Raw genomic sequence first — 14,483 nt, 5'->3', positions numbered from 1 at the left:
GTAAAGGCACTTTTCCACAAACATTCCCATAGAAAGAAGGCATCCAGCATCTTTCTGTAGCTACGTAGACTCTGACTTCTCAGCCCTTTCCATATATAATTTACTGTCTCTTTCCAAGTTTAAAAACAGCAACTGTGCATTTTCGCAGAAGAACATACCACAAATCCTGAAGTGTGGCCAGCGGGGAGTTGTGTCCCATCCTCACCCTGATGCCCTTTCAAATTATAACCTCTAGTTTTCAGCGTAACAAACACATTCCATGGCTGTACGTGAAGACAGTCTCCCTTGAGCATTTTAGTTGTGCTTGTTTAGTGCTCATAAAACCAGCTGTGCAAATGCTGCTTGCAGGTTGGAAGGGACCTCTGCCAGCCATCCAGGCCAACCTCCCCCACAAAAACATTGCATTCATCTTAGACTAAATCACATTAACACCATGACAGGATAATGGTTTTCTTCAAGGGCTTTGGAGTGCAAACCAAACAGCAAACAATAAAAGCACAACTATTACTTTCAAGACAGTGGTACCGTTGCTAGAAGCCTTCCTGCCACCACTCCATAATCAAATGTCAACCACTTCCATAATTCAGCTTGTCACTGTCTGGTTTTATTTCCCCAGGGGGACGAGGAGACAGCGGGACTCTTCGCTCAGCTAAAAGCGAAGAATCACTTACCTCTCTGCACGCCGTTGATGGTAAGGCAAAATGTGGGTTTAAAAAAAAAGGTAACATCACTGAGATTGCAGATAAGCAGCAGGGCAGATGCCTGTCATCCCTCAGTAAAAGCTGGACTTGTTAATGAAGCAGCTTATCCAGCCCTGTTGGGCAGTGGTATCAGAGCAGTGCTTTTCAGATCTTTGTTTTTCATCTGAGGGTTTTGTATACCTTTCATTCCTTGCCCTCTCCCCCTTTCTCTTCTAAATTGAAAAAGATAGCATTGGAAGGAAAATGTTTCCTGAGAGAGACAGAACCGCAGCACACTTCAACCCATTTCACTTATGCAAACAGCTCGGTTCCAGACTGAGACAGAGCTGATAACTGCTTTGAAAAGAGTTTGAGCAAACTTAATTAACTATTAGCTATTGATAACTACACTGTTTTTCTTTTTAGAGCTCGCCAGGTGAGCATCTTGCGTGCAATTGAGAAGCACCAAGCCATTGCCTCCTCAGACAGTGAAAGTTTGACACTTAACCCCTATGTATCTATTCATTCCTAGGTGAATCTAACCGGTTTCGACCCAGAAGACCCAGATCCAGTAGTGATGCACTGTCTGCTTCCTTCAATGGAGAGCTCTTAGGAAGCATGAATCGCTGCAATTCTTATGACAACCTTCCACATGACAACAGTGATGGGGATAAGGAGCTCATCCACGTTCCTGCCCTCATTTCTCCTCGCTCTGCCGAAGATGTTGACCTGAGCCCACCAGATATTGGCGTTGCCAGCCTGGATTTTGACCCAATGTCTTTTCAGTGCAGCCCACCCCAAACAGAGTCTGATTGCCCAGACAGCAGCACCTCCATGCTGGAGTCCATCGGCATCAGTAAGGAGAAGCCAAGCCTCTTGAAGAAGGACTTAGAATCAGGCAGCCAGTCCCAGACACCGGGCAGCGCCACGAGCTCTGAGCCAGTCTCTCCATTCCAAGAGAAGATGAGTCCCTTCTTTACTCTGGACCTGAGCCCGACCGAAGAGAAGACCTTCAAACCCAGCGACACCTCGCCCCAGATGGGGAAAAAGCCCATCAAATCTCCACCGCTGACCACGTCAGAACCTGTCTCCTTTGCACTGCCCAGCTGCACGTCAGAATCAATTGGGGGGATGCTCATCACAACCAGAAACTCTTCCACTTCCAACTGGAGCGAAGAGATTGGTATCGCTGAAATCACAAACAGGTTCCCAACCCAGATGTCTTTACCTCTGAAAGAAACTGAAAGAGCAGCAGAGGAGGAAGCCCATCAAGAGCTAAAGCATGCCCAGATAGTGGCTGCTGGCAAACCAGAGTTGCCAGATGAAGGGGAGAGACCAATGTCAAGCAGTCAGAATAAGACTGTACCCAGTGGACACGCACAGCCAGGTACAGTGCATTTTCCTCCATTCTTTCTTTAAGTTCCAAAGGGGACCTGCTCTCAAAAAAGTCCATCTCTGCGTGCCTTTTAGGAGAGGGGATTGCCCGTCAGTTCTGATCACAAAAATGTTCTTGCAGGGCTGTGCAAATCGGTACGGTCTTAACCTCTGTCTTCTTCCTACATCACACAGATCTCGGATACCTGTCCATAATACTTTCTATTCTGCTTTCTTTTCCCATCATGTTGTACACGAAAATCTATAGCATGTTCTTCTAAAACATTTCAGCTGATAGTTCATCTAAGACTTCTCTTTTTTTAAGTTAAAGATCTGCCAACACTCGAAGAAGGGATCCTTTTTGCCCAAAAACTTATGATCAAAATTGTGTAAGGGTGTCTCATTCTCTGCTACCTACTTCCTACCTCTTTAGAAATACAAGAGGAGCCTTTAGACAATCTCTTGTGTTTTTCACTCTTTGCGATGAACTGCTGTGCTATTGAGCAGCATTTGTATGTAAGACAGAAGATACAGTGTTTCGCATCAGGAGGAATTACTACTGTGAAAATGTGGAAAGCATCTATTTTTCTTGGGGTAGTCATTAAGGTTAGGTCACTCTCCTTACTGGGTAACATAAAATCACTCTCTCTTTCGATTTTCCCCCTATTAGGAGCAGTTGCCCTCGACTCCCCCCAGGATCCTGTTCCTGTCAGTTCTGTGTCTCTTATCCCTCCTCCTCCTCCGAAAAACGCAGCGCGCATGCTAGCCCTAGCGTTAGCTGAGTCTGCACAGCAAGCATCTGCTCAGTCTCAGAAAAAGCCAGGAGATGCCCACTCTGAAAGCACCACTTACGGAGAAACTGAAGCTGCTACAGCTCTGGAAAAGCTCCATCTCTCTGCTGGAGCTCCAGACAAGCTTCACCTGTATACTGATCTGCCTGAGAACCAGCTTCACTTCCAGACTAGTGCACCAGTTGAGCAGGATTTTCAAGCTAGCAGCACAGCTCAGGAGCAGAACCACCCTCCAGGTGCACCTGGAAGTCAGGACCCCCAGCCTCTTCACACCAGCGTGCCTGGGGATGTGCCTGCTAGAAGAGATGCAGAGCAAGAGCAGCCCAGCTACCTTGCTGGTCAAATGGAGAACAAAGAGCAGTTCCCAGCCCCTGCTGAGGACTGGGAGCAGACACGGCAGCACGCTCCAGGGGCACTGCCCGACTGGGAGCCACCTACAACCGACTTACCTATGGATAAGCCCCACGTTCATGCATGCACGTCTGGGGACAAGCAGCTCACTTCCACCTGTTCAGCTGATGACAAACTTGAGACTCCTGTAACTGCTGGGGAGAAAAGCACCCCAGTCCCAGTGCCGTATCTGACAACCATCCAGACAGCAGCAGCTGAGCCTAACCGTGCACCAACATGTCAGCATGCAGCTGGTCCAGCCCTAATTCAGGCAGATGGCACTGCTGCACAGCGCACACCCACAGGCAGCCAGCCCACCCCACCGCAGAGGCAGGATCACCAGTCTGCAGTGGGACAAGTGCCAGCAGCCTCTGCAAAAGCATCCAGCAATTCCAGCCAGGTATGTGGATGCGCCCCTTGCTCGGCCTTGCACCTGTTTGCCAGTGCAACACCTGTGCACAGCTCCTATGTAATTATAGGGGACTGAAGTCAGGGAGAGTCGCACTCAGTCTCGCCCCTGGAAGAGGCAAGAGGCTCCTTGCAAGTTACAGGGAATTGTGAGTGTATGGCAGAGGCACAGCCTGACAGGAGTGCAGCACAAAATTGCCTAGGTGAACATAAAGTAATGTCCCAAATACAGTTGCTCTCAGAAGTTTTGAGGGGATGGAGGGGAAGGGGGAAGTATTTGCTGGGGTTACTGATTCAGCGGATGGCATTTCTGAAGTGCTCAGAACCAAATAATTGACAGATATTCCCAGTGAGGGAATTGCCTCTAACTTCTGATCTCTTCCCAACAGGTTTGGGGTGCAGCTGCACCTGAAAAACCACCTGAGCCTACTCCTGGTTTTGCCACAGAAAGCACTTCCAGCAGCCACCGCTCCTCCTCTGTACCCAGCAGCCACCAGAGCCGTTTGGAAAAGCCACGGGAGGGTACGAGGGCTCCCCTGCTGCACCTGCGCTCCGAGTCTGTCCCTACTCACTCCTCCTACGGCTTCACTCCGCCTGTCCCACCTGTGAGAACACTGGAGAGCAAAATAGCTGCCGCCATGCACTCCAACAACACTGACGCGATCAATAACTCCAACTACCACGCCTTCCTGGCTTCCTCCATGCTGGCCTCCTCCGTAGAGGAAGTCCTGCTGCCTCCTCCAGCACCGCCACCACCACCTCTGCCGCCACCACCTCTTGCTCCGCCGCCGCCCCCCAAGCACGCCTCCCTGCAGTCCATGTATGTGCCGCACCCCAAACCCGAGAGCATCCTGGAGCCCTCCGGGCCAGACGTCTACCTGCACCACAAGCCGACCTCCATCCACCAGTACCGACCTGAGAGCGTCCCTCCTCACGTGAGCTATCACAGCAAGCCAGATCAGCACCCAGCCTACCCTCCTCGATCGGAGACACCCACTTCCGCGAGTGCTCGCTACAACACCTACACAAACCAAGGGAGGAGCAGCTCTGCTGTCTACTCCAAACCTCGCAGCCGGATGGAGTTTGCGTCCTCCGTGAGCCCCACAGGTCTGCGGAACGCCGCCTACGCCGAGGACCCTCCACCCTACCCCACCATCCGTAGGGTTCAGTCGCTGCACGTTCCCACTCCGGCCGCCTCTGCCATCCGCTCCGTCCCCATTTCGCGCACCGAGGTGCCTCCAGACGATGAGCCACTGTTCTGCCCGCGGCCCCTCTACCAGTACAAGCCATATCAGCCTCACTCCGACTACCACGTCACTCAGCTGCAGCCTTACTTTGAGAACGGGAGGGTGCATTACCGCTACAGCCCTTATTCCAGCTCCTCCGGATCTTCCTATTACACCTCTGCCGATGGGAACTTCTATGACCTGGACCCCTACAGCACCATGCGGGTCAGGCCTTTCCACCCGCTGCACAGCCGCGACTTCACGTCCTACGAGGCACGGCTTCACAGCAAGGGCTTGCACCGCTACCCCGGCCTGTCTGCCTACCCACGGGGCGGCCTCATCGGCCACCTGGCAGGCAAGGAGCACAGCTTCATCAGCAGGGACGTGCCTCCTGCCCCGGACATCAAGCACATGTACATGTCGTGGGACCTGGAAGACATGGAGAAGTACCGCATGCAGTCTATTCGCCGCGAGAGCCGCACACGGCAGAAAGTGAAAGGGCCACTGATGTCGCAGTATGACAACGTGACCCCGCTGCTGCCAGAGGACCCGGGAGGGCCGGATATCATTCACTTGCGCAGCAAGTCAGACCCTGGGAAGAGCGGGCTACTCACTGTGGCGGAAGGGAAGGAGGGGAAGTACCCGGCCAAGGCAGCTACACCTGACGGGGAGGAACGTTACTACATGCAGCACCCTGAGCCAGAGCTGGACAGAGCCCACTACCACGGCGCCTACGGGAACGGGCAGCCGGAGAAGCCGTCCCTCCCCCAGAAGCAGAGCAGCATCCGCAGCAGGAAGCTGCACGAGCCGACCTGTGGCGCCAGCGACCACCGGCCACACCTGCAGCAGGAGCCGAGCCACAGGCAGCCTTCTGAACCCAAAAACGGACCCCCTTATCCTGATTACAGGCCCAAAGGCGCCGAGCCCACCGAGCCCATGGGCTACCAGCACTTGGGCAGGAAGTACATCCTGGCAAACCAGGACACCCTGAGACTAAACCACAAGGAAGTGAGGCTGGCGGAGGACAGGCCAGATTTGGAAAGGTCTCGAGCCAGGCCCAGCACATCCATTGAGAAACACCCCAGAGATGGCTACAAGGAAGAGGAGCACGCAGCCTCCCCCATGGCACCGCCGCCTTCACCTGAACGGAGCCACAGCCTCAGGGTGCAGCACCGCGAGTCCGTGGAGAAGGACTCTGCCCTCTTCTACCCGTACCAAACCCTTGGGAAACGCCAAAGCACTATGACTGTGATGTCCCAGTATGATAACGTGGAAGATTACCATACCATGCCTCAGCACCAAAGAGGGGGCTATGCTGGAGAAGGGGGGTGTGTGCCCCCCGCTTTTACCCATGTGCACAGTAGAATTTACGCCACGGCCCTCGGCCAGGGGGCCTTCCTTCCCACAGAGCTGTGTTTGCAAAGGCCTGAAACAGAGGTCCATGTTGAGTGAGCACACGGAGGTAAAAGAAATAATGGAAATAATTGAAATAATAGAGTTTTAAACAGCCTCTGCTGGACAGTGGACTGTTTTATTTTTTCAGCGATGGAAAAAAAATAAAAATAAAAATAAATTCCTGCCCCAATGAGCAAAGCAAACCCACCTTCAGCCCCATCCCTCCCAGCCCACCACTCACCGTTTTTATGTAGTAGAGATATAGCTTTTTCATGTCATTTGAGACAACTGGAACGACAGGGCAGGCTGTTGGCGCACAGATATTGCCAGAGAGGACAGGCAGAGCTGAAAGAGATGCTGCTGGGGTAGGGGAAAGGAAGTTTTTTCTTTCCTGGATTTAACATTGGCCATTATTACCACTTCCTCACCATGCCTCCATTATCCCATGCATGACAGACTGTGCATGCTGCTGTTTTTGTGAGCCCCATGTGTTGCCTTTCCCACTGTTAGCTCCCAAGAAAGATTCTCCATGACGTGCAGGAACTGCTTCCCCCCCCCTCTGAGGTTATGCAGGAAGAGCAGGTGGAAAGCTGCTGGAGCAGGGGGAGACCTCCTGAACACTTTCGTCTTGATCAATGCCAAGGTCAAGCCTCTCCTTGAATGATTATTGCTTAGGCATAGCAGGTCCACTTCAACTGCTTTGAAGTGGGTGTGAGCCTATTTTGACCTCAGCCTAGTGAATAGGCTCTGAAGCAAATCCAAAATACAGCACACTTCCTAAATTTCTTGCTTAACAAGTTGCTTCTGCCTACCTGAAATCAAATTACTTTGAAGGTTCTCTAGCATAAGCAGAGGTCTGCTGTAGAAGCTGAGTAGATCACAGGTTTACATTTCTCATACCAAAAGCCAACACAAGAAAACAACAGACACTTGGGAGCAGCACATCCATTTCATGCCAACCCTTTATGCTGCTGGGCTAGCTATGGTGCAGACAATTTAATCCATATTGTGGCTAGCCAGTATCCTCTATCTACAGAATGAATAAGATCTCCATAGTGTTACGCCCAGCTTGTAAATTGGAGCACAGTTACTAGCTGGGAATGAGTGTGCAAGTACTGAGTTACCTGCACAGCCAGCTCTTTGCCCTGGGCCAGAACCTGCAGCTCTTAGATCAGGGAAGTGCTCCTATTGACCTTAAGCTGAAGGCTGCAGGACACAGCTTTCTGTAAGCTTTCAGCTCTGTGTTGGCAAAGGGATCCCTGTGAAGTCATAGCACATGCGGAGCAGTTACGTGCTGTGAAATAACATTCCCTCCTGTATCACAAGTGTAGATGATACCAGTATTCAGTTAGAAGTAGGGACAGAAGGCCAGTGCACTCTGTAATACACCAATATCTCAGTCCTAAGTATTTAAAAGCTTTCTGTACTGTAAGAGAAGTCAGGCACCCACCCTGTGCAGCCTCCCAGACTTCCCAGCACCAACTCCAACCCCACCTTACAAAGCACATCCGTTTCATTAGACAGGACTTGCAAGCAATACTTGAGATTTAGAATTTTTAAATGCTCACTGATAAATACCAATTCCTGTTCTGTGTGGCTGAAGAACTTCTCTACCCATTTCGAATCTCTGATGTTGTATTAAAAAGCTGGAGGTCCTGCAGTTGGGACACAGCTGTGAAAGTTAAAGGGAGCTGACATCAGTTGTGTTGGTTTTGTTTTGTTTTTTAACAGAAGTTTCATGGCTATTTTGAATCATTAAGATCTGCTTCTTGCAGCTGATCTGTCTTCAGATGTTTGCTTCTTGTAGCCTTGTCTGGGGCTGTTTCAGTAACAGTACCTTATGGTCCTATTTTGTTGTGCAAAGCTGATGTTTTAAGCGTTCTGTCTAGAAGAGTTGTTACATGTTCCAGAAGTAAATCTGGAAGTCAGAAAAAGAAAAAAAGCACTGTGAGCCAGGTTACCAGTAATTACCAGGTAGAAGGGTTTGTTTCTTCACGGGGAAACGCTATTTGTAATGTTTGCTTTTAAGGAATAACAAAAAGATGCACAGAAAGAAGGTGTTAGGTGAGCCATCCCCAGCCCTCAGTGCAAGAGCTGGGGGGGGTCTGGGTTGAGCACCCCTGGGTTCTGTTAGGATGAGAAGCAGTCCTGTAGTGCTGAGCACAGACTCCCATGGCTGCTGAGGTCTCCATCTGAACGAGGGACTGTGCTTTGGTTTGGGCTATTTGGGATTCAGGTAATGAGAGCTGGAGGTCAAACCTCTCTCTCTGTGAAAGCCTTAACTCCCCCCTCCTGCCCCCAGCACCTAACTTCCATTTTGGCCTTATCTAATCAGGACTATCCTTCTGCTACGAGGGGGCTGAAATCAGCTCCCACCAATTCTAAATGCCTCTGGATTTTCCTGTGCAAAGCCACTATCTCCCTGTAGATACCAAGTGCCATCCCTGGACAACCGTTCCCCACAGTGCTCCTACCCCCCAAGCCTGCCATCTCCAGTTCCCTGTGCTGTACCAGGTGCTGAGCATCCCCTTGGGAACAAAAGCTTTTAGCACCTTCCAAACAAGCTCATAGAAGCGCACATCCATGCACCAAGATGGGTGCTGCAAACTTCCCTTAAGAGAAGAACATGTCTATTGAAAGAAAGGCACGCAGCAGAAACCCCTAGCATCACCCCAGCCTTGCACAGCCACGTGAGCACGTACTCAGGGCTGTGCACTCCCAAAGAACAGCCTACCACCAGTGCAGGACCACAGCTAAATAACACGAGGTTCAGCCCCAGGCACAAATACAGATCAGCACTTCTCTTTTAGCTTTGGTAAACACTGCTAGGATTCAGCAGTCATCCCCACACCCACCCCATGCAAAGCCATATAGCCAACTATGCAGTTCTGCTCTTGCACTGTGGTTAAGCTGATGGTCTTTAGTTTTTCCATGCCCATTAATTGATTCGCAGTCAGTCAAGATATCTTTCCAAAATCATATCAGCTATGAAAGGGCGTTGTGCATCAGAGCAAGGAGAGGAGGTTACACCAGATGTCCCAGGAAGGTAAGTTGATAATGCAGTTCTCAGCATCCTAGCAGAGAAATGGGAGGGAGAGCAAGGGGATGGCAAGGCAAACAAAGAACAATCCATTGCAAGGCCAGTTCTGCTCAGATAAAGTAATTTACTGCCTAACCTCAACTCCCAGCCAAGATGACAAGCAGCGTGATCTAAAATAATTCCCCTATACTTACCACAAGTAAGTATACCACAGTATCTACATCTTCAATCTCCACCTCCTAAGTTCTTAGCTGAGTTCTCCCTCATGCAATGCAAGAGTCAGGGCTCTGAATTTCCACCTCAACCTTGGAGCAGTGAGTGACCCACAGGAGACCTGTGAGTAATGAGGACCTGACCCCTAGAAAGTCATTTCTGATTTTCAGAAGAGGCTTATCAGGTGAAATCTATATGCAGAAGTGACAGAATGCCCACAACTTGGTGCCTATGTCTTTCCAGAGATGCTCATTTTGCGCTCATCATTTCAAAGGGGTTGGTAAGGATTGTATAAATGGCTACACAAAACCAAAACCAACCCCAAAACATGCTGTTCCTCTTTAACCCCAGAAGGGACAGAACCTCACATGCACTCTCCATTCAGCAGTGGCCAGGGCATTGCCTGAAGCGATGCGTAGGTAGGAAATCTGGATGAGAAATTGTTTCAGTTTCTTTTGTTACAGCGGCTTAGGCATGCAACACTTTTCCCCAAACCTTGTGCTACAGAAACCCGGTATTGAAGGCATGGTCTGGTGTAAGCAACCATCCAGCAAAATACCTTTGTGTGCAGTCTTGCCTCATCCAGTCTGTGGGGGTGGCGGGGGGTGGGGGGAGGACAGGGTTGTTTTGCTGTTCATTTTCCTGCTGTAGAAGACTTGGTTTTTCTTTCCCTGAGCCGCATGAGAGAAACGTCCCAGAAAGTCTTGGGTTACCTTTGGAGTTCCCTTCACTCTAATTTATATAGTGTCTTTTTTTTTTTTTTTTTTTTTTTTTTTTTTTTTTTTTTGTGAACTGGTGTAAAATGTATATGCTGACAAGCTCATGTATTTTTATGTAAATATTTTTTGTGGTTTCCCCACTGCCCTCCTCTGTAAATATTTAGAATTCTCATATTCTTCTCACCTTGTATGATGCAGATGTGGTTTTGTTTCTGTTTTTTATTTGTACTGTAATGCAACAATCCAGACTGAGGTGTCTTGTGGTATTAAGCAAAAGCAACAGTCCCACTGAGCTCACACTCAGATGTACAACTTGACAGCATTAATCAAGCCAGGTTAAAAACTATTCCTGTGTACGTGCATGTTTGTGTCTCTGCCTCATTAATTAACAGTAAAAACAAAACAAACCCTGGAAAGCCATTTCATGGCCACAGCAGGGATCTCTAAAGCCACAGGACGAGGTGACTTTGTGCTCATGTGCCAATACCCCAAACTGCTGCTGATCTGCCCAGTCAGACTGCAGCAAACAACAAACCAGCCTGGGCATTTTTAGGTTGCTACAGGGCAGCAGAAATAGCTCAGCACAGAAGGCGTTGGGGCAGGGAGGTGGGGATGGACAGATGGCAGCAGCTCTGTGGCCGTTGCGCCCTGCCGGGGGGGATTTTGGCACTGCAGGCATATTGCTTCCTGTTAATTAATAGCAAAAGTTGTTGGGAGGACTTTCAGCAGGTCCTCTCTGTGCACCTGTAATGACTGGGGTTTGTCATGATGGGACAATGGTGAGGCTACTGCTGTGCTAACTTCTGCTTGGGATAGAGGGACCCTGGGAAGGTCAACAGGCAGCCTCCCCCACCCCAAAACTGCGTGCTGAGGTCAGCAGCAGTGCTTCTAACACTGGCTCCTAACACGAGATCAGCAAAGGCAGAACAAGGTGAACAAACACAAATCACTTTGCTCAAGTCCACAAGAACTCATTTCATTTGTGGCAACACTATACATTAATTGCTAAAAAGATCGGGTCCACGGTCAAACCTGTCCCCTAAGACTCAGCTTCAACACGGAGGGCTGTAGGGTTGCTCTGGTGGTTTGGCCTCAAGCCACAAAAGCAAAGCAAGCAAGGGCACAGCTTGGAGCAGCCCCCAGCATCTCCGACGCCCATCGGAGTGCTGCGTGTGTGCGGCAATGCCTGCATCAGCTTCCAGCAGCAGCTCCCTATTTCTCTCCCCACGTGCTTCCCACCAGGCGGCACTGTTCAACCACTTCTGCCGCTCAAAGTCAACTTTTGAGACCGTTTACGAGAATTAAGCTTCGTTGTAGCCATTTCTGTTCAGGTCCCCAGCTCCTGACACCCAGGGAAAGATTTGGGGTTTTGTTTTCCCAAGGAAGAACATTCGGTGCTGCAGCAGCACAGGTGCTGTGCCTGCAGTGCTGTGGGTCCCTGCACTCCTGCCAGGCAGACACACAAACTGCAGAGCTCAGCAGTTTGCTGCTGCTCAGAAAACCATCAGCTGTTCCGGGGCTCCGTCCCCAGAGGAACGCTGCCATCTATTTGCTTAGCATCAGACGCACCGGTACAAGAATTCAACGACAAACAAGTCATCCAGAAGCAGCAGCTGAGACTGGAGAAGCATCACTGCTCAGTCCCTCCCTTGGTGCCTCTATTCCATCCCCCGAGATGCCCCGCTATATTCTAGAGGGCTCTGAAGTGCCCTGGCCATAAGCACCAAGTTGAGCAGCCATCAGAGCAATGCCAACACAATGGCAGAATGCAAGGAGCCACCTGAGGCTCTCCTTTCCCAGCTTATCTCCTCACCTCCAGAGGCTGAGCACCTGCTGCAGGATGCAGCCGTGCCCCCAGGCCTTGCTGCTGCTTTGGGGGCTCCAGGGAGTGACAACAGTGAGTCCACAAAAGGTGTGCACACAAAAACCAAAGCCTCCTCTCCTCCAAATCAGCGCTCAGTCTCAAAGACAGGCAATCTCATCAGTAGCTATATTCTAGGGGAATGCCTTCCTGCTGCGCTTCAAGTTGTAAATTTAAACACAAGATCTATAAAACAAAGTGCCAGACAAGGCCAGGTTCTCATACAGGCAGCAGAGCCACATCCACAGCCCAAGGCTTGCTCCCAAGGGTGGCAGACACACCTCCTGTGCTCCTTGCCCTTCCATCATCACCCGCTCATCACCTTTCACAGGTTTCACTTATCTCAAAATCTTTTGGTTTTCTTTCTGAGGGGCATCATAGCAGTCACCTTACATAAAGGATTTGTTTGTTTGTTTTGTACCCTTGGTTTCTTTTCTCTCCCTTCAGTTTCACTTCTCCCTATTCATCCAGCCTCAAAGGATGGGAACAGGAGCACAATCTGTCTCAGCTTCTACAGCAGAAGCTGGGATGCTGGGAGTGGGTGAGTGCACAATGAAGCCTGTGCCCCCCAAACACAAATGGGACAGCATGTTGGGCATCCAAGATTCACCAAACAAAAGGGGAGGTTTGCTGATAACACTGCACAATGCAACAACCTTCCAGCTTATGCTTGCTGAAGTGCACATAGGGTACAGAAGGTGCCTCAGTTACCACAGAGCAGTCACTGGTTTCTGTAACACAGCAAGAGAAAGGCAGCTCTGAACACTCTCCTATTTTCCCCCCCATACAAAAGGCTCTTGGAAAAAGAAAACAGTGTTAAAGGACAACTTTTTAAAATGGAACAGTGTTCTCCTCAGTCAGCAACGCAACAAAAGCACTTTAACGAAACCCCAAACCCACAGACATCTCCTTTCTGCCCCAGGATTTTCTATCTCATGCTGCAGGATGAGCACAGCAATCAGCATCGCTGTGCAGTGAGCTCCGCTCAGAGCACTGCCCTGAGCAGCCCCAGCCCAGGTGTGCTCTTGGATGACAGCAAGACGCTTTGTGCTCCATCTGCAGCTCTCACAAACCACACCCTGAGCCCCTGTGTGCCGAATCTCACATCCTTGGCCAACGGAATTTGTGGGTTTGAATTATAGATGCAACCTCTGCTCCTGCACACACATCAGCATTTCTCCACAGAGCGTGGCTCTGCTCCCGCTCTCAGATCGAGCAGCCTAAGCGTCCTTGTTCCGGCCTTCCTCCAGCTCATCTCCTGGAGGATGAATAATGGAGCAGTGGTGAGGAACAGAAGGGAGCAGACATGTCTGTTTGAGGTTTCAGGTCAGACAGAGAGGAGCTTAAAACCCAAATTGGTCAAATTAGAAGGAAGCTGTTTATTTCCATCCGCCCACAAATAGCATCACTGGAAAAGAGGCTCTGTCATTGCCTGATCCATCATAAAGGAGAGGAAAGGCTGCAAGGAATTAGGATCAGTCTCTTTTCCCCTACAGTTATCATGGTTTCCTGTGTGTATCACAGCTGCTACTCAGACCCAGTGCTTGGGATGAAGGCCTGCACATCTCCAAAATTCAGACCTGGCAGTAGTTTCACCACAGGAACTGGCTTTCAGCGCAGTTCCTGAGCTACAGCAGGCTGAGCTGAGCGTACGTGACCCTACAAACACATCCCACCAGCCTGCTTCCCTTCTGCATGGCTCATAGCTCAGGCTATGGGGGCTATGAAGCTGCCCAGGGGCTCCCTAAAGTAATGAGCTTTTGCTTGCCATCTTGAACTGAATAAACCAACTGTCCCAAATTTCATTAATGTGTATTAGATTAGCACTCCTGCTCTCAACATCTGCTTCATCTATTCCTGTAACACATCACACAGTGGAGGGGCACCATGCCTTGTACTTTGACTTCAGCCTGCTCCTAATTAATCAGTCCTTCTTGGGCAGAAGGGGTCAAATGGTGACCAGAGGTGAGAATGGGGTTGTGCAGATACTGCCCAAGATGGTTGCAGCCCCATGATGACTGATTTTATCCTCCTGGCTTCAAACCAGTCTCATAATTTACTCTTGCATGCTGATGTGAGATCTACAGCCCTTTTTGAAGCTCTCTGCACTCAGCAAAACCCGTTTCAGGTTTTAAACATTAGCTTAGCTCAAGCATCAAGAAATTAGGCAGGATCTTCAGAGGTAATTAAGCAGCTAATCAATGTTGAGAAGCTGAGCCTCTAATTGCTCCTCAGAAATACAAAGGGGACTTTTCTTATTAGTTTTCCCAGGCAGAGAAGCAGGATGGAGCTGTACCAGACTGCAAGGGATTGTGCCCAGCCTCCCTGCTTCTGCACGTGGGCTTTCATGCTCCAAAACTGCACCAGCGCTTCAGAAAGAGAAGCG

The 14,483-nt window shown here is 50.0% G+C and overlaps 1 protein-coding gene across 5 annotated transcripts in view; it reads left to right on the top strand.

Moving 5' to 3' along the window:
• ARHGAP32 (Rho GTPase activating protein 32) overlaps nt 1-6,379 on the top strand; it is a 171,301-nt gene extending 164,922 nt beyond the window's left edge. For all 5 annotated transcript variants that reach the window (XM_042832071.1, XM_042832070.1, XM_042832072.1 and 2 more), the window contains 4 exons: nt 617-691; nt 1,213-2,067; nt 2,725-3,635; nt 4,033-6,379. In XM_042832071.1, coding sequence (XP_042688005.1) covers nt 617-691; nt 1,213-2,067; nt 2,725-3,635; nt 4,033-6,321 — 4,130 coding nt within the window. In that variant the 3' untranslated portion in view covers nt 6,322-6,379. The remainder of the gene's footprint in view (nt 1-616; nt 692-1,212; nt 2,068-2,724; nt 3,636-4,032) is intronic.
• The last annotated feature ends 8,104 nt before the right edge of the window (nt 6,380-14,483 follow it).

Source organism: Centrocercus urophasianus, unplaced genomic scaffold (genome assembly GCF_019232065.1).
Source record: "Centrocercus urophasianus isolate 14NV4802_14NV808 unplaced genomic scaffold, USGS_Curo_1.0 seq_37, whole genome shotgun sequence".
NCBI classification, from domain to species: domain Eukaryota; kingdom Metazoa; phylum Chordata; class Aves; order Galliformes; family Phasianidae; genus Centrocercus; species Centrocercus urophasianus.
The sequence above is the reverse complement of the archived record's forward strand: the minus strand, read 5'-3'. Positions and strand labels throughout refer to the sequence as shown.